The 23,494-nt window shown below is 37.2% G+C and overlaps 2 protein-coding genes across 4 annotated transcripts; both read left to right on the plus strand.

The window, feature by feature from the left end:
• Positions 1–379: 379 nt before the first annotated feature.
• On the plus strand, positions 380–7,519 carry LOC147858038 (uncharacterized). 3 transcript variants are annotated; one of them, XM_087326968.1, is made up of 13 exons: positions 380–607; positions 707–1,711; positions 1,810–1,891; positions 1,979–2,056; positions 2,175–2,239; positions 2,345–2,598; positions 2,742–2,827; positions 2,957–2,998; positions 6,023–6,096; positions 6,174–6,232; positions 6,343–6,510; positions 6,873–6,929; positions 7,026–7,519. In XM_087326968.1, the coding sequence occupies exons 2-13, from the start codon at positions 901–903 to the stop codon at positions 7,125–7,127; spliced, it is 1,878 nt and encodes a 625-aa protein (XP_087183094.1). In that variant the 5' UTR covers positions 380–607; positions 707–900; the 3' UTR covers positions 7,128–7,519. The 3 variants fall into 3 exon arrangements, with proteins under 3 accessions (XP_087183094.1, XP_087183095.1, XP_087183096.1); XM_087326969.1 differs by having other exon boundaries at positions 2,348–2,598; XM_087326970.1 differs by lacking the exons at positions 6,023–6,096; positions 6,174–6,232; positions 6,343–6,510; positions 6,873–6,929; positions 7,026–7,519 and adding an exon at positions 3,122–3,306.
• Positions 7,520–18,457: 10,938 nt separating this feature from the next.
• Positions 18,458–21,507, plus strand: LOC147858039 (protein trichome birefringence-like 4). Its single transcript, XM_087327580.1, has 4 exons — positions 18,458–19,518; positions 19,625–19,815; positions 20,132–20,290; positions 20,676–21,507. The coding sequence occupies exons 1-4, from the start codon at positions 18,511–18,513 to the stop codon at positions 20,989–20,991; spliced, it is 1,674 nt and encodes a 557-aa protein (XP_087183706.1). The 5' UTR covers positions 18,458–18,510; the 3' UTR covers positions 20,992–21,507.
• The last annotated feature ends 1,987 nt before the right edge of the window (positions 21,508–23,494 follow it).

Here is a 23,494-nt window from a genome sequence, read left to right on the forward strand (position 1 = left end):
TAACCCAAATATTAGAGGGTGTACCCCATATTATTAAGAACACGACAACTTAAACGAGCCGAATGACATGCGTTGTTGAAACCAAGGTGTGGGTGTCGACTTGATGTAATTGGTTACTGACACTTTTTGCTCTAACAGGAGGAGTAATAGCGAGAATATGCGCATGGCATGAATGTGGAGACTTACAAGCGACTTGGTTGCAATCTCCACATAAACTGTCGGAGTGCGACGCTCAAGCGATCATTCGGTGCGGATGTAATAAAAGAGAGTCTCACTCTCAACAAGGGGGTTGCTTTTGCTTTTTATTGCCTTATTGCCTTTGCCTTTGCACCTTTCTTTCTTTCTTTTTCTTTCTGCAATTTGGATGTCACTTATGTCTTCCTGGGTATTATTTGTATGGAATTGGAGAATATGATTGATGCGCCAAAAGTGTGTGAAACCCTTTGAAGCAGATGAATTCAAGGCAGGGGAACCTCCGAGAGACCAGAAGAAGCCATGCGCCGGGGAGAAGGCCCTAATCTTCCTCTCTGTCCCTGCAGGCTCTCTAAACTTCTGCTGTGTGGGCGATCTCTATCATCCTCCCAGGATGCACCCACGGATTATAAAGGTCAGTTGCTTTTTCGTGAGAAGGATTATCCACAAAAAAACCCATCTTAAGTATTTGACAAAACAACCCCTAATTCCTTGCTATTTGTATGTAATTCAGATATAATGATAGAAAATACCCCTCTTTGAAAGGCGCCCACTTCTCAAAATTTCATGGATGAGCTCCATAGGGCTAAATTATAGATAGATATTATCGGCGTTTTTATCTCATGTAAACTGAAGCCATTACTCTCAAATTCTGTGGACGGAAAGATTGCAGGATTTTTCGTTTTTGTATATAATAATTAAACCACCATGAGTCTTCAATCGAAGACGTTGTTAAGACCTTTGGTCATACCTGACACTGATTCCGATAAAGAAATGGTGGAAGAAAAATACTCTAGATTTTTCAAACACTATAGCAAATTGAAAGAAGAAGATTACATGTTATCTCCAGCAAACCCTGCGAGATGGGAAGGTGCATCTAGCAGAGCACGATTTGGGCTCGATATTGGTGGCACACTTTGCAAAGTGGTTTATTTTGAACCATTCGATGACTTTGGCTCAGCCACCCCATTAAGCAGTACTGCTGGATTGTCAATGCCATATGTGTTTTCAAAAGGGCAAGAAAATTGTACTACAAGAAAGATGCCTATACATGAACCTGAACAAGGGCGGATTTTTCCGGAGATATCCTTAAGCAAGGGTGCTGAATCTTCCATTCCACGCATGTTTTTAGAAGGGCAAGAAAATTTTATTATAGGAAAGATGGCTATAAACGAGCAAGATCTATCGTCAGAACAGTGTTGCGTTCTATCAAGATCAAATGGTCGGTACGTCAATCAGGATAGCCACGAATTTGAAGGGAAAAATCATGTGCCTTCACTTGATGTATTGCAAGATGAGCAAGGTATCAATGAAGAAACAATGAAAGTAGAGAGGAGCTTCCTTGTCCACGGTAGCAAACCAGTTTCTGGAATAGATAAAGTGTTTGATGGGATGGTGCATGATAATGAAAAGTGCGTTTCTGACTCTGAATACCTGAATCAAGTTCACAAGATATGGGTTTCAAGTCATGATCCGGTGATTTTACCTGGTCGTGGCACACTTCACTTCAAGTGCTTTGGTGTGTTATTATACTCGTACTGAAATGCTTTCTTTTACTTATTTCTTTGGGATCAATTATCATGAATAGAGGATTCTTTGTTTCTATATTTTTGGCAGAGACTTGGAGGATGGAAGAATTTCTATTTCTCACAAAGGAGCATAATCTCGTCACTGATAGAAGGGCTCTTGGAGCAACTGGGTAGTAAATCATTGAGTTTAGAACATTTATTCATGCATTATGAATGAGAAGTGATTTGTTTAGTCATAATATTTATAAATGGTGCAGAGGAGGTGCACGAAAATTTGGTAGACAATTTTTAGAGATTGCTGGCTTGCAGTTGGATCGTGCTGATGAACTTAAAAGGTTGGCAATATGTGTAAGATGTCATGATATAAACTAACTATTTCTATTTCTTCGATTATGATTCATAATAGGCCATACTATATTATGCGATTGGCTCTTTCTTCCATTCTATTTGAAGCTTGGTTCGAGGCATTGATTTTCTCATGAAGCATGCTCAACATGAGAGTTTTGAATATCTAAAAGGTTTGGTTTATGAATTATTTCTGTTTTCTCTAAAGAAATTTATTGATACTTTCTTGACTTTTTCTCATTTTGCCAAAAAATATTTTCTTTTGAAATTTTCGGCAGCAGGTTCTTTCCAAGGGGGTGTAATCCAGAGACCTTTAATTTCCTCAGAGGATGGTAACAAGGAAAATATGTTGGAAGAAGGGAATTTGAATTCCATTGAACAGGTTGAAAATGACATATCTACCCTAGAAAAGAAAGATGATCTTCTCCATGAAATGGACAGAGTGAAGATAGAAACTTCTGTTCTCTCAAGAGGTCGGAACGGAAGTTTTAGTTGGCTAGGAGAAGAGAGGAAACTATATCCATATATTGTTGTAAGTATGCACTCATATTAACTGAATTTTTCTCGATAAACGTGTTTGAAATATTTTATGTAGCAAAAAGAATCATTAATTCATAAGGGATGTACGGCTTCAAAAATCATCTTGATTGCTTAATTTTTTTTATTTGATTACAGGTAAATATTGGTTCTGGGGTGAGTATCCTTCTTGTAGAATCGCCTGAGCAATTCAAGCGAGTTGGTGGTACAAGTCTTGGTGGGAGGTATAGCTTCAACCAAATGCTTCTCAATCCTTTCATATTTTACTTGCATAGTCAATCTAATGATTATTTTTAAGTGTCACATTATGGACCTTTCATTTATATATGGCTTTTCTTTTACTTTTTTTGCAGTACTTTTTTTGGGTTGACATCAGTATTGACAGGCTGCTCAAGGTTAGTACCAATGTGAAGTTCTGTGATGTTCTCACACTTATATTTGTCCAGTTATATATGTTTATTCTTGACTCAATCAATTGTTAACTATGATAAAAATTCACAAAACTACTGGCAACACAGAGACACTGTACCTGTGAACCTGAAACACATGTCCAGATGCTGCAAGCAACTGGACAGCAAGAAACCTATGAACCATATCCTCCAAATTAGAAAGCTATTCTGCAGATGAAATACATACCACTAGAAACATTATGCTTCTGTCTCTCTCTTTCGTTTACCTGGGGCGAAATTTCCAATTCCTTTTATTGTATATGAGATGTTTTTGTGCAAGTTAATACTACCCCTCGTAGATGTAGTGACGGTTGATGAGTGCAAAGATATCTGCATGAGATGTGTGCTTTAAAACACCATTGCCCAAAAACCAACTTTGTTCTCTCTCTGTCTTCCATAAAGAGATTTATGTCATTTATTGAAGAATCATAGAATCATGAAGCAACTAACACATGATCCTTAAAAACACTAGCAATTTGTGGAGCTTCATCCGTCACATCGCTAAAAGCATCAATGATTAAGCTTTCTTTTTCTTATTGGAGAAGTTTTATAATTGGGGCAATCTAAGATATCATTCCCAGCTATTATGGTAATAATTATACTGCTTATTGTGCAACTACCAACTTGTATAGATAGGCTAATTAGAAGATGATGTGTCCCATTGCCTGCATCTTGCTCCCTAGATTCTGAGCTAAAACTGCCTTTATTGTGAGAGTCTTGAACTCTTGTACCTCCACAAATTCGTTCATGTAGTTGCAAACCCAAATCCAGGGATGCACTAAAGCCAGTTACAATGCAAGAGGTCATAAAGGTACAAAATAAAGGAAAGTGCATGGAGAATGTACAACAAGAACAAGCGCAAGAACAAGAACTGAGGATCTTCTTCAAAGAAAATATGGGCTAGTGTTGGTATATCCCTGCAAATTGGATGTATCATATATCCATAATCAGTTCCATTCAGCCATTAAGCTAAGGGAGCTGTCGTGGATATCCTCACATTTAACAGAGTGAGAGAACTTGTATTCTATGGTCAATTGTTGACCTCTTTGTTTTCTTTCATTTCTTTCTTAACATCTCGGATTTTTTAAATAGCTATTTGTTATAGATTCCCCCACCCCCCCCTTATCAACGGCGGTCATGTGACTTCATGATTTGTGGCATTGTGACATCTGTTTTGTATGACTGAAAGCCATACTTCATACCCTAATTTCTGAAGGCCGAGAAATATCACTGTTAAATATTTCATCACAAAATGTATATGCTGAGAATGTGGTTTCAGTCAGAAACATTCATTCCTCAGAGTGGTTAAGCTGAAACATCTGACTGAAATAGCCATACTATATCTGTGTGTGTGCGCGCATCATATAGAAGAGAAAACCATATTCAAACACACGTTTTCTAGCATTCTTCAGTTATGATAGGCAATTCTACTATGATATTCTTCTAATATTCATGGCTTTTAAGAAATCATTAATGCGAGGGTAGAAATTGGTGCTCTTGCTGTTCAAACAAATTGGTTAGGGTGATCATGGTTTTTTGTCCACCTGAATTGAGATTACACCCTTCCCTGTGACAACAGACTGTGAATTGACGAAGTGGTTGACACACTACCTGCCTCTTTTGCTCACCTGGTTTATTTTCATTCCTTCGCTGTACACGAAACTTCCTTGAAGACTTGGCTGAAGCTCTAGCCAAGATAGAGAGAAAGTATACCAAAGAATGAATAGTTAATAATTAGCATGAAAGTAGTTGCTTGGAATTTTATTTGGTGCTTCTATCGCAGTTTACATTACATGAATTAAGGCATGTACTCCAAAATTGTTTGGATGGTTTATGTGTACAACACAAATATCAAAGCAGGGCCTTGTTCATTTATTCATCTTCATAGATAAGAAATATTTGCTATGCAAGATGTTAGAGAGAAGATTCCTATGTTTATTTAGGAATGGTTTCCTTTAGTGGTGATCAAGAGGGATCTACATCTTCATTTTATTGTGATAGAAATCATGTATAAAGGTGAGGTTATTTGGCAATTATATATGTATATATGTGTGTGTGTGTGTGTGTGTGTGTACATATATTAAGTGCTACACACATGCATGTAATTATGCACAAGAGTGCTGTAGGCTTTGTGAAAACCATGACCCAAAGTCTTAACAATGGTCCACCATATTTCTAATGGGGCAAGTTTCATGTGCTCAAGTCAAATCAGTCAACCTCCCAAGCTTGGGAGTTCATTTAGCTGAGATGTCTTGAAATCAGATATATGAGAGTAGATTCATGGATCCACACTGTACTTTATAATCCACACAAAGATTGGTCTACCTGAACTAGACTCGGTAAAATGTATTTGTGGAAGTGTTGGGTATTTCCATGGACCATGCACAAACACTTTTTGAATGAAGTTAGCCATGCATGAAATAAATTAAAGATCTTGACTAAACTTCCTTTCAGGTTCAACGTGCTTTTCTTATTGACAAGAATTTACTTCAAGTTGTTTCATATTTTAGCGACCATGTGTGTACTTGGGGATTCAATGCTCGGGATCTGTATTTTCTGAAAAGTTGTTGCGACAGTATGATATATCATGCTACTCTATGCCAATAGTGATAATGAAAGGACTGATGCTATCATGAAGCTTCTCATATGAACAACTTTTAGAGATACTTACACCACGCCTCAAAATTTGAAGGATTTCAACACATAATTATTTAAAGAGGAAAGTTCGTTCAGTAATTTTCGAAAGGACTTGACTTTTGACACATGGTTACCATAATCCCTCCATCTAAGTTTGTAAGGTACCATGATGGAGATTAGAAATTCACGTGTTCCACCCCTATATTTTGCATGGTCATCAAGTAAATTAAATGGAACTTGACCCAAGTACAGCGTATCTATATGGTGTCGCTCTAGAGAGACTGACATCGAAACATAGATTATTGAGCATTTTCAAGTTTTAATGATTTGTAGCTTCGAGGAGGCGATAGACCTTGCAGCAGAGGGCGATTCTACTGAGATCGACATGCTCGTAGGTGACATCTATGGTAAGTAATGAAAAGTTTGCAACGGCCAATTTAGAAACTTGCAGCTCATATGATAATTTTAATAGAATTGTGATTAGGTGGGGACTATTCTGAAATGGACCTTGCTGCAACAACAGTTGCAAGCTCCTTTGGAAAGGTGATTCCTAACGCACATGAGATGTTCTCTGCTTAAATCATGTGAATATTCAAGCTACCAAAATTATGTATGAAACTTATTTTCTTATTTTCATGTACATTGAAGTGCAGCTTGTACATCCAACAAGGAGGGCCGCAGCTATGGAAACACCACAACATTTGGCTAAAGCAGCTCTGCTTATGATTACCAATAATATTGGATCACTTGCTAAGCTACATGCACAGGCTACAGGTGTGGAGAATGTGTTGTTCACTGGCAGTTTTATGCATGGAAACAAGGTAACAGTTCGATTACCACAAAAAGATTCCTCTTAAATAAGTGTTATTTTTCTCCGATCGACTTTTAACGTTTTCCCTTAATGCAATTTTTTGTTATCTTCCTCTGAATGGTTTTCGCCCCTCTTAATGGGGGTTTATCCTCTTCTCTTGAGTGTTTTTCTTCTCTTTGTAGAGGAACATCTTTTTGTTTCCTCTTTAACTATTTTGCCAACTAGAGTAAAGAATGAGGAGGTAGGGCTCCAACCTCTGGCTTTTAGGTCTAGAGGCTGAAACATTGTCTTATATGAAACGTATATTCAAACAACGCTTCAATGTACCATTGAGGGTAATCATAGGCTTTGTTTCTCTCTGAGGTACATCAGTTGGCAATGAGGTTACTTTCTGTAGCCATGGAATTCTGGTCAAAAGGGCAAATCAAGGTATGACAGGACTCGTGAGGTTTTTTGTCTTAATCCATACTTCATGAAAAATTGTATGTGTACTAATTGACCACACAATCTTTTTTGTGCGATAAGGCTACGTTTTTGAGGCATGAGGGTCATGCTGGTGCCATGGGAGCATTGCTTAATGCACTGGATCCTTCAAATCAAACTGATTCCTTACTTTTAGGGTCGTGATCCCCTCTCAAGTTGGAAAGTATTATATAAATAAGACAACAGGCCATTTATCTTGTTGTACATGATCCTATTTCTCAACTTGGTGTACCATGAATAAGACGACGACCTTGTATCTATATATTATCCGTGTTTCTAAATCTATATGCAGGTAGTGATTCCAATAACTTCCACATTGGGCATCCTAATTCTTTTCTTACTAATCATGTACCTACCAACTCAGAAGGTATGAGAATCAACTCAAGGTTGATTTTTAATATAATATGTACTTCATAGAGGCTATATAAAGGGCAAGCAAATCTTCACTGGCCCCATTTTATTGTCCCTTGTATAGGGTATATTTTAGGAGAATGTAAACATTTTAACTAATGAAAGATGTTGAAATTGCTACACAATTCAAGCAACTCATTAAGTTGTGAATGTTCTGATTGGAATTTGGATTAGCCAAGTGAGTGTAGGTGCTGGCTAAAAATAAAAATCTGTAATGAAGGTACTAATGTTTGTGTAGTGGTGGAACACTTGTAGCTACATTTGGAGCAATGGAGATAACTCAATCCTTTTGACAACAAAGCATTTTCTAGCATATCATGAAAAATTAGATGTTTAAATACACATGCCTAAGAAACATTGTCAAGATCAAGCAAGATATAGGAGCTTGACCTTGCTTGTCGATGTTTGGTGTTGCACATTCTCATTCTCATTTATAATTGTCGCCAATGCTTATAATTTATTGCTTTTATTCTCATTGTCTAATTAGTTTTAAAAGTTTTACACATCATTTTGTCATATTGTTCATTGCAAATATTTTCTTGTTGTGGTTTTTGTTGAGTACTTTTTGTTGGAATTACTTACCACATGTTTCTTGGGTCTCGAAAAGGAAACTTGTGGTAATTGACTTTTTGTTATCTGATAGCTTTCACACATTAGAGCTCCAAGTTTTAATGATAATGAACTTACACGTTGGTAGAACAAGTCACATATGTTTGGTTACATAAGGTTATGTGATGATCCAAAGGATTGTGTTTTAGCCCATTCATGGAGTATATATCCTAACCCAAAGTATAACAAGGTGAATAGATGGGATAAGGCAATGACGATATAGCTTGAAGTACAAGGCATTGAGAGCGGTGATAGGAATAGACCAAAATGTTTCACCCTACAAACATATATAGGTTTTCATTATGGATGGTCAAAATGTGTACATCTAAAATGTAAATACCGTCATAAACCTATTACATAATTCTTTGTTTCAACGTTTAGTTTGTTGATTTTGAGCAATTGTGTAATAAATTAGTCACAATAGAAGCTTCCTTCAAGAAAAATATCCCAAAAAGAACAAGGATTATATTTAGTCGAATAAGATGTCAAAGAGTGAGCAAAAAAGACTTAATACTAATCACAAATGAAAGAAAACCATTAGGGGAGCTCCAAATAGTCTCAAACCACCACATCAGTGGATATATTATCCAATTTGATTGACCTTCTAAACATCACATGTTTTTGGGCTTGGAACCACTTGTTTATAAATAAAGAATAAAATTTGGACGTACTAGTGAGTGATATACTACATTTGAACCTACATTATTCATCCATTGTGTATGTAACGACACAATGTGTTGGCATACGAGAACAATTGACATTGGGCATTGCAAAATTATAGCTTGTATGTTGGCACAATACCCAAGGCTTTTATTGATTGCTCAATCGAAATACAAAGCACAAAACATCATTGGCTCAACTTATAGCTGTAAAATCCATTGTAGCATGGATAGAAATACCATTGATTTGATATCTTTTGTAAAGTAACACCTCAAGTAGTAAGTGCATAAGAATGATCAAATCAAGTCACAAAGAAAATCTTTTTCGAACATTCATGACTCTTTAAGGCTTTTTTGTGTAGGAAGGAGAATGCCTTGACAACTTGTACCATTTGGTTTGGTATTAGTTGCTTACAATATTGGAAAACTCTGAAATATCTTTCAATTTCTCTTTATTTGCCCATATGCCCTTCAAATTTTTATTATGTCTCCCAAAGTACCTTTGGTTAAAGTCTGAGTGCGAAAAAGGCGATCAATTGTCCATATAATTGGCCTTTGAAAAGTTGACAAAGATTATTTTGGGAAATACATAATGACTTGGGAGAATAAAAAAATTTATAACTAAATTTAGCATTTTTATTCAAGTTTTTTTTTCTTGACATTAATAAAGCATTTATAGTTTTTCTTTACATTAGCGCCAACAAAAATTTATGATAATATAATCCCACCAAGATTTCTCTATGTTTAGATTTTATCATTGGTTTTTAAAGGGCAATGCTACCGTTTTGTCTCCATTAGTGTCGAAAGAATGTTGATGTTAATGTTATAATGCCATTCTTTTCGGAGCATACTATTATTGTGCATGTTCATGCTTTATCTCAAACCAAAATTGTGAAGAACTTTTATTATAAACAAAAAACGTCATGAACCCCTAATGTCCCCATTGCTTAAGACTTGATCCCACATCCTTGAGCCATTGCAAAGCACTAGCTTCATAACCACCCTATCACATTAATATTTTGGAATACTAGACCTTCAAATTATTGTAGAAACATATAAAGCTTCTCGTACATGTAATGCACAAAGCCAATTCTTTCACATCCTAGATAGCATGTAATATCTTGTTTTATAATTTATTTTTTTGCTTCCATGCTTCTATACCCTTTACATTTGGTGAAAGTCCATGATGTAAGTAAAATAAGTCTTAGATATAGATTTAATTTATTGTTTGCTTTTGAATGTCAATGCCTACTTTACTTACTATTCGCTAGATGGGTGTACCTTTTGACTATATATGTGGGTAACAAGTCTTAAACATGTTATCCATTTTCTCGTTTATCTTTCTCGAACTTAGCTCCTTGAAATCTTATTGGAGATGCCCATAAACCAGGCTTTACATTGATATCATAAATGAATGGGAATAGCTGCTCTTATCAAGCATAGGCTTTCTACTTATTGTATCGTTGTAGGTATCAAGATAATTACAATAACTTGGAAAGCCACTAGCGACTAACGTTACAATTTTGCTTATTTGAAAGCTTTTGTACCATTTACACAAATTGTTGGTTCCTCTTAATGTCGTATTGTGTGGATCTTTTTGTTACTACTCAAAAAATGGACACACACCAAAACATTTGTAGTATTTATACAAAATGTTGGTTACTCCTAATGTCATATCTTGTGGATCTTTCCGGTAGTACTTTTCAATTTCTTATCCATTACTAATTAGTGAGATGTGCTACTTTGGAATACTACTTGTATAATTTATCCAAAATGTTGGCACCTCTTAATGTCATATCTTGCTAATCTTTCTTTGATGCTCGATAAGGAAGTAATAATGCTTCAATATTTTATTTGTGTACACAAAATTTAAGCAACATGTGCTATTTTGAAATAATATTTTGTCTAATATGCAATGCATACGCACACATGCACGCATGCTCCTATATATATACACCTTGCATATTTGGGGAAATGGCAACAAGTTTTATTGCTACGTTTTTTGCTTGAGACTTGATCCAGTGACAAACACAAATGTTAGGAACTTGTACAACACATGTATTACTATGTTATTATCTTTGGGTAAACAATAGTTAGGTTTTCTAATGTTTTAGATCTATAAATAATCGGAAACATCTAAAGCATCAACGAAGTATAAAAACAGTGCTTTCACATTGTGGATCTATAAAGCTAGGTGTCTAAAGAAGATGCGTTCACATTGATGCAATATTTCTTAAAACAATCGAGATTTCTTGCTTTATGATCTTGTTGTTTTTCTTCTTGTCAAATTGAAATCATGCATGGGTTCCTTTCTTTTATTCAAAATTTCACTTATTTTGCTAGAAATATGCTAACATAATGATGTCTTTCCCCGCCCACCAATTATGCACCATGATATTCCAATTTTAAGCTTACCTTCACCCTCAAGACATGTCCAAAAGTCTAACCAAAAGAAAGCAAAAGGACCAATGGAGCAAATTGTCAACCTTTTATGAATGTGTGATTGCTTTGCCGACAACTTACCTAGATTAATCAAGTAATCGGAACATTCTAGTGATGAATAAAATAGTTTGGGAAATATATGTGTGGACCATGAAAGAACTAACATAAACTATCTTAATCAATAAAGAGGGTGCGTATAAGCTTGTGAAACCTTCATTGCAGGATTTGGGAATAAAGGATAATGTATTAGCTCATTTATTGGCACATGATGCGGAACTCATAAACTACCTTTTCATCAACTAATCAAAATGTGTGGTAGTTTATATTTTCAGGCTCCATTTATCAATATGAACGCCTTATATAAATCATAAATGCAAAGGCTTTGGGTTTTGGCATACTTAAGAAATTTCACTTACATGGAATTATTAGACAAGCAAGAATTAGGTGTACAAGAAGAATATATATATGTGTGTGTGTGTGTGCATACTTATGTCTATGACAACCACTAAAATGATGCATTATATATATAGCATGTTTCTTTAAAGCTAGTAAAGATTACAATTTAGGTTTTTGAGGACAGACTTGGATAAAGATATGTACTATATATGTAGCTATCTTTTTTCCTCATGAACACCACATGGCACAAACATTTCACTCTTGTAGGATTTGCGTCGTGCCTAGTTGCCTTTACAATTATCAAACATTATCTTGCTTTGTTTAGACTCGGCTTAGTGGTAAAACTTCATGAAAAGCAAATGTGCCTAACATAAACTCATTGTTGTGGGAAGAAAATCAAGTCAACGCATTGTTTTCTGCGATAATCAAATGGGATAATAATTTGTTCATATGAAAAGTTTACATGCTCTAAAAGGTCACATATCATGCAAAGGAGCACCAACCATGTAGTCTATTAGCATATTATAAGCACTCGGTCATCCACTTGTGTCATTCACCTTTTATCCACTCATCTTCGTCACTTATTTCTTGCCAAAGTGCTCTTTCATCTTTGCTTTTGACCATCGTGCCATTTAGAGAATGATATAGAATAAGCGACGACCATGTTTAGTCGACATTATAAATTTGTGACAACATGCATCACATGCCACCTTATATGCTAGTATCTCAAATCCACTCGTGTCATTCACCTTCAATCCACTCATCTTCACTTATTTCTTGCCAAAGTGCTCTTTCATCTTTGCTTTTGACCATCGTGCCATTTAGAGAATGATATAGAATAAGCGATGACCATGTTTAGCCGACATTATAAATTTGTGACAACATGCATCACATGCCACCTTATATGCTAGATATCTCAAATCCACTTGTGTCATTAGCCTTCAATCCACTCTTTTGTGTCACTTGTTTCTTGCCAAAGTGCTCTTTCATCTTTGCTTTTGACCATCGTGCCATTTATAGAATGATATAGAATAAGCGACGACCATGTTTAGTCGACATTATAAAATTGTGACAACATGCATCACATGCATCACATGCATCACGGTCTTTCTTCTATCTCACAAGGTTTGCATGTACCACAATAGGTTGGGCACAACTAGAATATATGAGTGGAAAGCATAGGAAATTTTGACGATCATTCTAAAAAAATATAAAATAACTTAATAAATGTTTAGTTATTCAGCACACAACCTTACAATATTGATCCAAATATGAAACTTTTCAAGATGAATGTTATGTTCTTCTATTTTGCAAAGAATTTGATGTGTTTATTGTCGAGCATTCATTTTCTTTACCTTATGGGATCACTCATATGATCAAAGGAAAATTATGGACAATTATATAAGTCTCACCTTGAAGAGATGAACCAATCATTAAAATGACCAAAAGTCTTATTACAATATAACTTTAGCCACAACAACATAACATTGGCTCTCTGCCCGAACCATCCAAAATTTAATCTTCCCTCCACACATACCCTTGCTTTATTCCTAGGTTTTATATACAAGCTATACATTGACCCCGGGCTTCTACATACATATGTATATTTTTCATGTTGGACTACCGTAGTCCTTAGTACATCCCCATTGTTGAAATATTTACATCCTCAAAAACAAATCTAGAAGATCTTTTATGACATGTAGATTTTTCTTTCCAAGTAGTGATTGTCTGGATTGAGTGATAAATAGGACATTTGAGTACATACTTGTAAGATCATTGCACATGAAAAGTCAATAACATTTGTTAGTCATACAACTTAGCCCAATAGTTGCTTGTGATGTGAGCAAAGGATAAATCGTGGTTGACTAATTTACCTATCGAGCTTTTTGGCCCTTCAAATCTGTTCCATGCAAATCACTTAACCTTTTTGTCGTCAACAATTTTTCAAATGTAGTATTATACAAATAACGAGGCCATTGTAATTCAAGGGAATGAATAATTGCAAATAACTAATACCCATAAGGTGAAGAACTTTGTCAAGCTTTATTTTCAACATTTGTCTTTCAACACTATGTCTCTCATTTTAGAGTAATGGCATTCATGTCGTGAAAGTACTTGCATATGTTTCCTACACACGTATAGGTTATAAACTTATGGGTATCCACGAAAGATAACAATGGAGCCATAATATAGCTTTCTTAAGCATCTCAATATTGTTAATGTGTTGTAAATGATTTAGTTAACAATATTGAGATCCTTAGTACATCCCTTGCTCATTATCATTTAGTTGTTCATTAGGATTGGGATGTTTGATTAATCGCAAATAAGCTTACAATTATGTCCCACCGACCCAATAAACATTTACAAGCCTTTCCAAGTTCGAAGAAGAGGGCCACTCAACAATTGCGTTGACCATAACTGAATCCGTGTCATTGTAAGAGGACACATTATGGCCCAAATATTGAACTTTGTCTTGGAAAACATCATATAAATCTTAACGTACACCAATTCAACCAAAAGCAAATGAAGGACCGTTTACACATGCTCCAAATGGGATTCAATCAATGGACTAAAGATGAGAACATGTAGTCCAAGAGTACGATGACAAACTTCTCAAAGTATTATCTAAGTACACTATCATGTTTCGCAACCAAACCTCGATGGTATTTATATGAGGAGGAAATTAAGAAAGGAGTTGCCGTGGAGAAAGGGATATAAATATAATGGAAAGGACAAAGTGTTTAAAAAGATGGATAAATCAACCTTTTTAATCTACTTATCCCTTTGGCCACAAATTGGTAAATCCCAAATGACATGACTAAAAACTTACAGTGGCCAAAACAATGTACATAGTGTTGTTTTATGGACATCGACATCAATGTACACAAACTTGATTATGCAATGATTCAATTTCTTCAAATCGAACACATACGAGTGAAAATATCATACATTCATTCAATTTTTTTCAAATCAAACATATAAGTGTAAAAAATTCTACTCCTTCACCCATATTTCAAAACTTGTGCATAGTTTCATGTCTTAGAAGGCATAAAACACGGTTTGTATTTAGTGCCATCCATAACACAAATTTAGGCCTTCTCTTTCTTTTGTCTCTCTATCTTATTGTAATCTTAAGACATTATGAAAATCATCTTCTTTCTTTTTGTAATATGCTTACCCTAGTGGTCAAGTCTTAGATTACTAATCATAGGCTTTGGGGTCTATTCGAAGAAGAGGCTTACTTCCCTTGGTAAAGAATTATCATAGGATATGTTCCATATTCTAACCACATATGCTTTGTTACAAGTTGGAAAGTCGTGTAGATTTGCACGAAACAAACATGACATAGTCTTTGTTGTAACTTTCACAATGTTGTCAAGACAACAACTAATTAGGAAAGCCAAAACCATGTATCCGAAAAGTTTTTTTTTTTTTTTTTTCAAAGATGAAAATGTTTCAACAAGGAGTGTATAATGTAGGACTGTGGTAGTTCCAACATGACAATTGTATGTGTACAAAGGCTTAACAGCCCTTGATGTATAGTCCCATCCCCTCCAACCCATGTATGAAACCAAGGAATATAGAGAGAGCATGGAGGAGAATGAGTACCATGTTTTTGTGACCCTTATTAGTTACATTTTCATCATAATAACGGTGCGTTGAAGTTGTTCCATGATTTTATCATCTTTTAATGAAACTTCGTTCTCTTTTGCTCTTGAGGCATGGGTTTACAATGTCAAACCTAGTTTAGGATTTCTTGAGGGGAACAATTCCTAGTTGGAGTTGTAACTTGTTCTATGATGGTTCTAGCTAACTTCTTGTGGTGGGAGCGAAGCTCTCTTTCTAATGACAAAATGCTAAGTTTTTAGTGTCACTTTGCTTAACATGTAAGATACATTTATATAGTAGCGTTTTAAGTGGGTTATCTCAATACAAATAGGAGTACTCCAAGTTTGATACTCAGCCAAACAAATATAATTGAAAAGTGATTATAAAATAGTCCCATTGAAGTGAACTCCATTTATGGTGCCCATTTAGCTATATTATAGAATTCCGTTGGCTCATATTTTTTTCTATTCCTTCCATTTGCAACTTTGGGAGAAACAATGTGCCTACATCAATAGGGTGCCCATTAACTTTATCATTGAGTTCATGATGATATGAAAGGTTTAACTGATGCTCTAAGGCAACGTCAAGTGGACTTTAAGAAACGGTGGCGAGGGCTTCACTTATTTTCAGATACAACTTCTAGTATGAGGTGGAATTATGCCATACCTTCTTCTTTTTTACATAGCTTGTAGCTTGTGCTCGTCTCGTTTCTTATATGATATCATATGTTTGATCAGATGTTGGTATGAGCTTTTGTATTACAATAGAGGTGAGATGAAATGTCTCCTTCTGTTTTCTACATGTACATTTCTCAAGTAATATACTAAGGTGTATCTTTCTTGCAAAAAAAAGAACTTTATCATTGAGTTCATTCGGATCATATTTTCTAATCCTTCGATTTGCAACTTTGAGAGAAAGAATGTGCCTAAATCAATGTTTTTACTCCCTTTTTCTCATGTAGCCGAGATAGTCCAACCCCCTTTTATTGTACCTAATAGAGGGGTATTTTAGTATCCATGTTTTCCAATCATGGAGAACTCACTTTGATAACTTTAGTTCCTATAGTGCATGAATCAATATGTTATTCTGGAAAGGTTCACTTTCATGATTTCAGGGCATGGAACCTAGAACTAGCAACATATCACAATTTGGTCAATGTAACTAAAGTGTTTGTGTCAATTAGAGAATTGATTTCCGCCATAAAAGTTTCTTCTTCAATGAGGATATTCAAGAAATCATGTCATTAATTTGATAGATCTAAAAAGGTGTAGAAATGAATCTCACATTAGATCGTTCCTTCTTTCCACACGACTGTATGTACATATATAAACCCTATAATAACATGACAATAAAAGCCTTGATTGGGTGGTAAGCAAGGAGCTCATTTCAAAAGTTCAATTGAAAGGAACAAACTAACTAGTTGTGAGCATTGTATAAATTAATTAAAAACGAGTGTGAAGTCATGAATTGTTTTTTCTTTGTGGAACTCCTTTGTTTCCTTGGAAATAGAACCACGCGAGCATAAGAATGGGTTAGAAAGCCTTTCCTTTGTATTGTATTTTGGGGGGATCAAGGGGCTTCCAAAGACACAAAGAGCTGCCGGGAATGAGGGGCGAAAGAGCATAACTACAAAGTGTGAGCCTTTCTTTTTGCTTGTCTATTTGGCATCACCGTCATCTCTCGGCCACGAGCACAAGAGCCTTTTTGGAGTCATTGGGAGAATCGTTCACAAAATCGGAACTTTAGGGGCTCTCGAGGTTGCACACACACAGACAAAGACACCGACACACACAATCTCTCTTTCTTTAGGGGCTCTCGAGGTTGCGCGCATGAGAGAACGCACACACAAACACACACAATCTCTCTTTCTTTCTTTTTATATCGTAATTAGCTTACCCTAGTAGTAAGTTGTTAGACTACTAGGACTCACTCTCTCTCTCTCTCTATGTGGTTTATGATGACCATTGTCAACCATGATTAACTTTCTATGTCAATTTGTCGATGCTTTGGACAATATGAAGAAGGGACGGTGTGTGTGTGTGTGTGTTTGGGATGGGTTTCTTGCCAATGTCTCTCGATCATGTCGGTGGCGAGCCTTTTCGGGTGGGTCGGCTTTCTTTTCATTTGATTGTGTATCTATCACGAAGCAAGAGACAAAGTTCGCTTCTTCTTCTTCTTCTTCAAGAATGCTATACGGACGGACCCGAGCCAAGGAGAGAGAGAGAGAGAGAGAGAGAGAGATTATATTATCGTCTTCGAAGGTCAAGTATGACCTACGAGAAAGAGAGAGAGTGCTATCGGTACTCATATTATATCGATACTCACATAAAGTGAGTATATGGACGGACCCGAGCCAAGGAGAGAGAGAGAGAGAGAGAGATTATATTATCGTCTTCGGAGGTCAAGTATGACCTACGAGAAAGAGAGAGAGTGCTATCGGTACTCACATTGTATCGATACTCACATAATGTGAGTGTATGGACCGACCCGGGCAAAGGAGAGAGAGAGAGAGAGAGAGAGAGAGAGAGAGAGAGAGATTATATTAACGTCTTCGGAGGTCAAGTATGACCTACGAGAAAGAGAGAGTGCTATCGGTACTCATATTATATCGATACTCACATAAAGTGAGTATATGGACCGACCCGAGCCAAGGAGAGAGAGAGAGAGAGAGAGATTATATTATCGTCTTCGGAGGTCAAGTATGACCTACGAGAAAGAGAGAGAGTGCTATCGGTACTCACATTGTATCGATACTCACATAATGTGAGTGTATGGACCGACCCGGGCAAAGGAGAGAGAGAGAGAGAGAGAGAGAGAGATTATATTAACGTCTTCGGAGGTCAAGTATGACCTACGAGAAAGAGAGAGTGCTATCGGTACTCACATTGTATCGAGATACTCACATAAAGTGAGTGTATGGACCGACCCGAGCCAAGGAGAGAGAGAGAGAGAGAGCAAGAGGTCATGGGTGGTTCAACCCCCTACATTCCACAATGGCATCTAATGAAATAAGATATATGGAATTGGGTTTCGAAACCAAGACGTACGGCTAGTAGTGTTAACAACTTACCACTAGGTTAAGCTAATAACAACAAAAAACGGAAAAGAGAAAAGCAAAAAGATATCTTAAAAAGAGAAGATCTCGCCTTTTTTAGTGAATGAAGAAATGATTAAGATGCCGCTTTTTTTGGCTGTCACTAATGTAGTAGTGCATGAAAAATACGAAATGAAATTTGTGTCTATATATTTGTGGTGTACATACATACGTACCTATGAGCATTTCACAATATAATCTGTATATCTCTGTAAGACTATATACATATATACATATATATTTCTCTCTCTCTTCTTCTTCTTCTTCTTCTTCTTGCTTCTTGCTTCTTGCTTCTTTCTTGTACAGCATGGAGCTTGTGAAAGCTCAGAGATCACCATCATCGCCATCATCCCCTGTCACCTCCATCAATCATGCCATTCGTGCGTCCAAATGGGCAGCTCCTTACATCCTCATAGCCATCCTCTCATTTGGCCTCCTCATCTCGGCCATCGCCACCTCCAACTTCGCCACCAGGATCACCCCCATCACTACCGCCACCACTATCACTACCCCTACCCCTACCCCTTCGTCCTCACCCTCCCAAGCTCTCTTCATACTCTTCTTCAAAGGCACCGCCTTCTCTAGCGAACACACCACCACCAGCACCACCACCACCTGGCATAATGGTGGTCACAATAATGATGATAAGAATCATGGAGGAGGAAGAGGAGATCCTGGCCCTTCATCTCCAAATTTTAATGCCACTACGGACCCTGATGATTCATGGCAGGGAGGCAGAAACGCAGGGGTGGAAGGTGGGAAGAACAGCCCATCCATTCTTATCCGAGAAGGCCGTCGTGGGGATGAGTCCAGCGGCCATGGCGGCAGGGAGGTGCAGAAGGATAGGGCACCATCGGCAACTGAAGGCGGATGCAATATCTGGTCGGGGAGGGGGTCATGGGTGCAGGTAAAGGAGGAGGAGGAAGGGCCAGGGCCCCATAACCCACTGGACACCACCGCCGCCTATTACCTCGACGATGGGCCGGGCGCCTGCCCCTTCCTGGACAAAGGCTTCAGCTGCCAGCGCAATGGGCGGCCAGACCATGGCTACCTCCGCTGGAGGTGGCTCCCCGATGGCTGCGCCCCACACGGCCCCAAGAGCCTGCCCAGGTTCCATGGCAGGCGCCTTCTGGAACTATTGAGAGGGAAGAGGATGGTGTTTGTTGGGGACTCCCTCAACCGGAACCAGTGGGAATCCATGCTGTGCATGCTCCGCCAATCCTTGCCGGACAAAGCTCGCATCGAGAAGATTCGTGGGCAGGGTAGCGATGGTGGTATCTCCAAGCTCCCAGGGGCTTATGTCTTCAAGTTCTTGGTAAGCCACCATTTTCTTCTTTCCTTCAAATCTTTCTTCTTCTTCAGATTCATCAGATTCATCTGACCATGCCATGTTGCTTTACATGTTGCTTCATTGACTGCAGGATTATGATTGCAGAGTTGAGTTTTATACCTCATTCTATCTGGTGGATCAGCAAATCATAAACGAATCCAATTCGTCTCGGTACACTATAAGGTTAGACAGGATGGATCGAGCGGAGAGGAGATGGAGGAAGGCGAACGTTCTGATCTTCAACACAGGCCATTGGTGGACCGCGGATAAGATAGGGGACGGGTAATGGAGATGGAAGTGATATACTTACTAATCACATATGCATTCATGTGCATATTAGAAACAACCACAGTTACAATCAAAATAAAACTCAAGTATTCATGCATTACTATGACAATATAATCATGTCATATGCATTATGCACATATTAGTTAGTAAACAATCACAGTAATCAGAATAAAACTGAGGCTTTCATCATGCATTATTATGACAATATAACCAACCACCTATGCATTATGTGCATATTAGTAACAGTCACAGTAATCAAAATAAAACTGAAGCATTCATGCATGATTATGAGAATGTATGATTACTGTAGGGCTGGAGTTTTTCAAGAAGGCCAGCATGTGTACGAGAAGTTGGATGTGATGGTGGCTTACAAGAAGGCTCTTTCCACATGGGCTGCATGGGTGGATAGACATGTGAACCCACGAAACACCACCGTCTTCTTCCGAAGCTATTCTCCGATCCATTACACGTAAGTGCCGGATCGACCGACATATCATGCATATATTTCTGCTTCGGCAACTGTATCGTTGTTAGAATAATGTGCTTCAGAGTATTCTGAGACTTCATGTAAACCTTTCATTAGATTTGCTCTCCGATTCCCTGCATGATGATACCCTACTGTACATTGATTGGTTTTGTTTTCCTACATCAATTGGTTTAAAAGGTATAATGAACAAGAGTCCATATTTTTTCTGTAGAGCAAAGGGATTGGATTGGGATAGCACGTTTTGTAAAACCTTTACAAATGCAGACATTTATATTCATTAAATTATATCCAGCATGTTGCAAATTAGGTAACCAAAGCATTAGTTCCTTATAATATCCAATCAATGCATGTATTGCATATTTTGCAGAGGAGGGCAATGGAACTCTGGTGGGCAATGCCAAGACGAGACCGAACCCATCCATCAGGAATCTTATCTGACACCATATCCAGATAAGATGTATGCATTGGAGGAGACACTGGACAAGATGAGGAATGTAAGAGTGAAAATACTCAACATCACGAGGCTATCAGACTACAGGAAAGATGCCCATCCTGCCATATATGGCCACCCACCGGGCGAGGTTGTTCAACATCAGGATTGTAGCCATTGGTGCCTACCCGGCCTTCCCGACACATGGAATGAGCTCCTCTACCATGCCCTTACAATGGATGCTTCATCTTGATTCATGCCAGTCTCTTGGTAGGGTTAACCTTGGCTCATTTTTTTATACCAAGGTAAGTTAAGCCTGAATTGAGACATGGGGGGGGGGGGGGGGGGAGGACCAAGGGGTGGTTAAAGGTACCTCTACGTTAGAGTAATTCTAACCTTTTGATCAAAGTAAAGCCCAAATAATTGTATTAAGGAAATCACTCTCTCCACCATATCCATCCATCCATTCATTCATTCATTTCATTCATGCCTACTATCTCCAACCATTGGAATGGAGAAGGCTCTCTACATTCATTCATAGCATGCTATCTATCTATGCTACCTCTTCATGAGCTGTGCCTACTAAACATGTGCATCAGCCAACTCATACAAAGACTTGAGTGTGGGTGGAAATGAAGAAGGTTTTCGGTGGTGCATATAGCATATCTACTGGAAGTACATATGTATATTGGTTTATGTAATCTATACATATACATAAGTATGTTACATATGAAAGCATGGTGATTGGAAGTTTGTCAAGTGTTTTGGACCGTTGTTCTCTTGGAGCACAATGTGCACTCTCAATTGCAATATTCATTCATTCATTAAATCTGACTATTTCCGAATAAAGAGTACGTGGTGTTGCAAGGGTTTGGGGCTAACTAAGTATGTACGATACATGCATACATCATACTACAAGGATTGTATTTTTTTTTCACCATTCGTGATCTTTTGGTAGACAGGATTTTAATTAACAATTTGAAATGTTTGTCAATATAGGTGATACAAAAAGATGCTCAGTACCAATTAGTTGCAAAGTTGGTATGATGAGAAAAGTTGTGATAAAAAAATTGCTGAGTATACACCATTACCCCTAGATGTTGTCGTAAATTTAAATGTAGACTTAGAAAAGTGCCAGAGGATATGTAGGTTTCGAACGTTGGACGCTTTCATCATGATAAGCCGGATTGTCACATTACCCTTGAATGTAATATTCGAATGTTCACTAAAAGCAATGGAATGATGCTTATGACTTGCCTTAATGATATGCTATGCTCAAATCGTTCCTTCTTTAGAAACACAGCAAGACATTTTTTCACTTTCACAAGTTTAAAGATTTTATGTCGAACACAAAAGATATATATATCTATTTATTTTCCCCAAAAAAACTCCTTCCATTAGTTATAAAGATTTTACAGATGAGATTATTATATGTATACAAATCCCTATAGGGACACGATAGGTCCATTTTATGTGGATGCCCACTACCTCAAGAAAGGGAGAGGACGACCGTTGTTGGATAAAGGCTAGTCGTTGTCTTTCAACTCTATCGGAGTCGCCCTTGAGGCCAGGGTGGAATGTGTGTTTTAAAGAATGTGTAAATTTTGGGATCTTTATGTACATGTAGTAGATCTCCAACCTTCTATTACATAATTTTTTAAAAACAAATACAAGCTTTCTCATGCAAAAGGTAGGGGACTAGTCTTTATGTGTAGATCTCCAACCACAGATTTAAAACATGGATATAGCACTCCAAGATCGGCTAGATTTTCACATACAAGCTGGTGCTAGAAATATGCAAGTTCTTTTTAATGTTGGCAAAAAATAACAAATATCTTGCTTTTTTATATATACTTGTTTGGCTCCTATTGATTTTGTGTGACATTTAACGTTGAACTTTTGCATATTTGTTATATTATAAAGGGTGACTTTGTATCTATACATTAAGCTAAGGAATGCTGTGTAGCAAATTTTGTTCTCTTTTTAGTTGGGAGGAGAGACATATGTAGCAATATGTAGCAGTTATTTTAAAACTCTAGGAAAAGAAGTTTATATATATTGTCACTACATCATGTCATATGTATGCTAAGAGTAGATAGAAATGGGAGTCGTTGCTCGAGTATAACCCCTACCACTGTGTGAATTGACAACTCAATAAATGATGATAGCTATTCATGATCACATGAGAGAGAGAGCAAGGGAGAAGAAACATCTCTTTTTGTCTTGAAGACCCAACAAAACATTATAACAAGAAAATTTGCCCCACCTATAAGAAGAATGGATGAAATGGAACTATTGAACTATGTGGAGCCTATACCTACCTCCAAAATACCTATGTATGTCCCAATGAACGATATGAAATTAATTAATGTCTCTTAGAGGCTGAAATGATACAAGCAAACAACTAGCAAATTTACAACAAAATATTGTCTCACCTATGAGAAAAATTGAAGAAGTGAAAACATTGCACTACTACAATGCCAAGTGACACACAAAACCAACAAGAGTCATGACATCAAATGAGAAAGAGGGTAGTGACAACTGAGCTACATAAAAAGACTCCTCAAGCTCAAAGGTACAATCAAGACAAGGCATCCCATTGGCTTTTTACTATCAGTCATGATAAACAATCCCGATTTGAATATTTTTCATCTTTAGAGTTCATAGACTTTCACCTATTGAACAAAAGAATAAGGTATCAGATGTGTAATGTGTGGGTCACAAGGTAATGTTCGGCTTCTATAAAGATGCTAAAT

This window comes from Azolla caroliniana, unplaced genomic scaffold, assembly GCF_043228905.1.
Source record: "Azolla caroliniana isolate FFs.n. ecotype wild unplaced genomic scaffold, voAzoCaro1.0.p SCAF_11, whole genome shotgun sequence".
Taxonomy (NCBI): domain Eukaryota; kingdom Viridiplantae; phylum Streptophyta; class Polypodiopsida; order Salviniales; family Salviniaceae; genus Azolla; species Azolla caroliniana.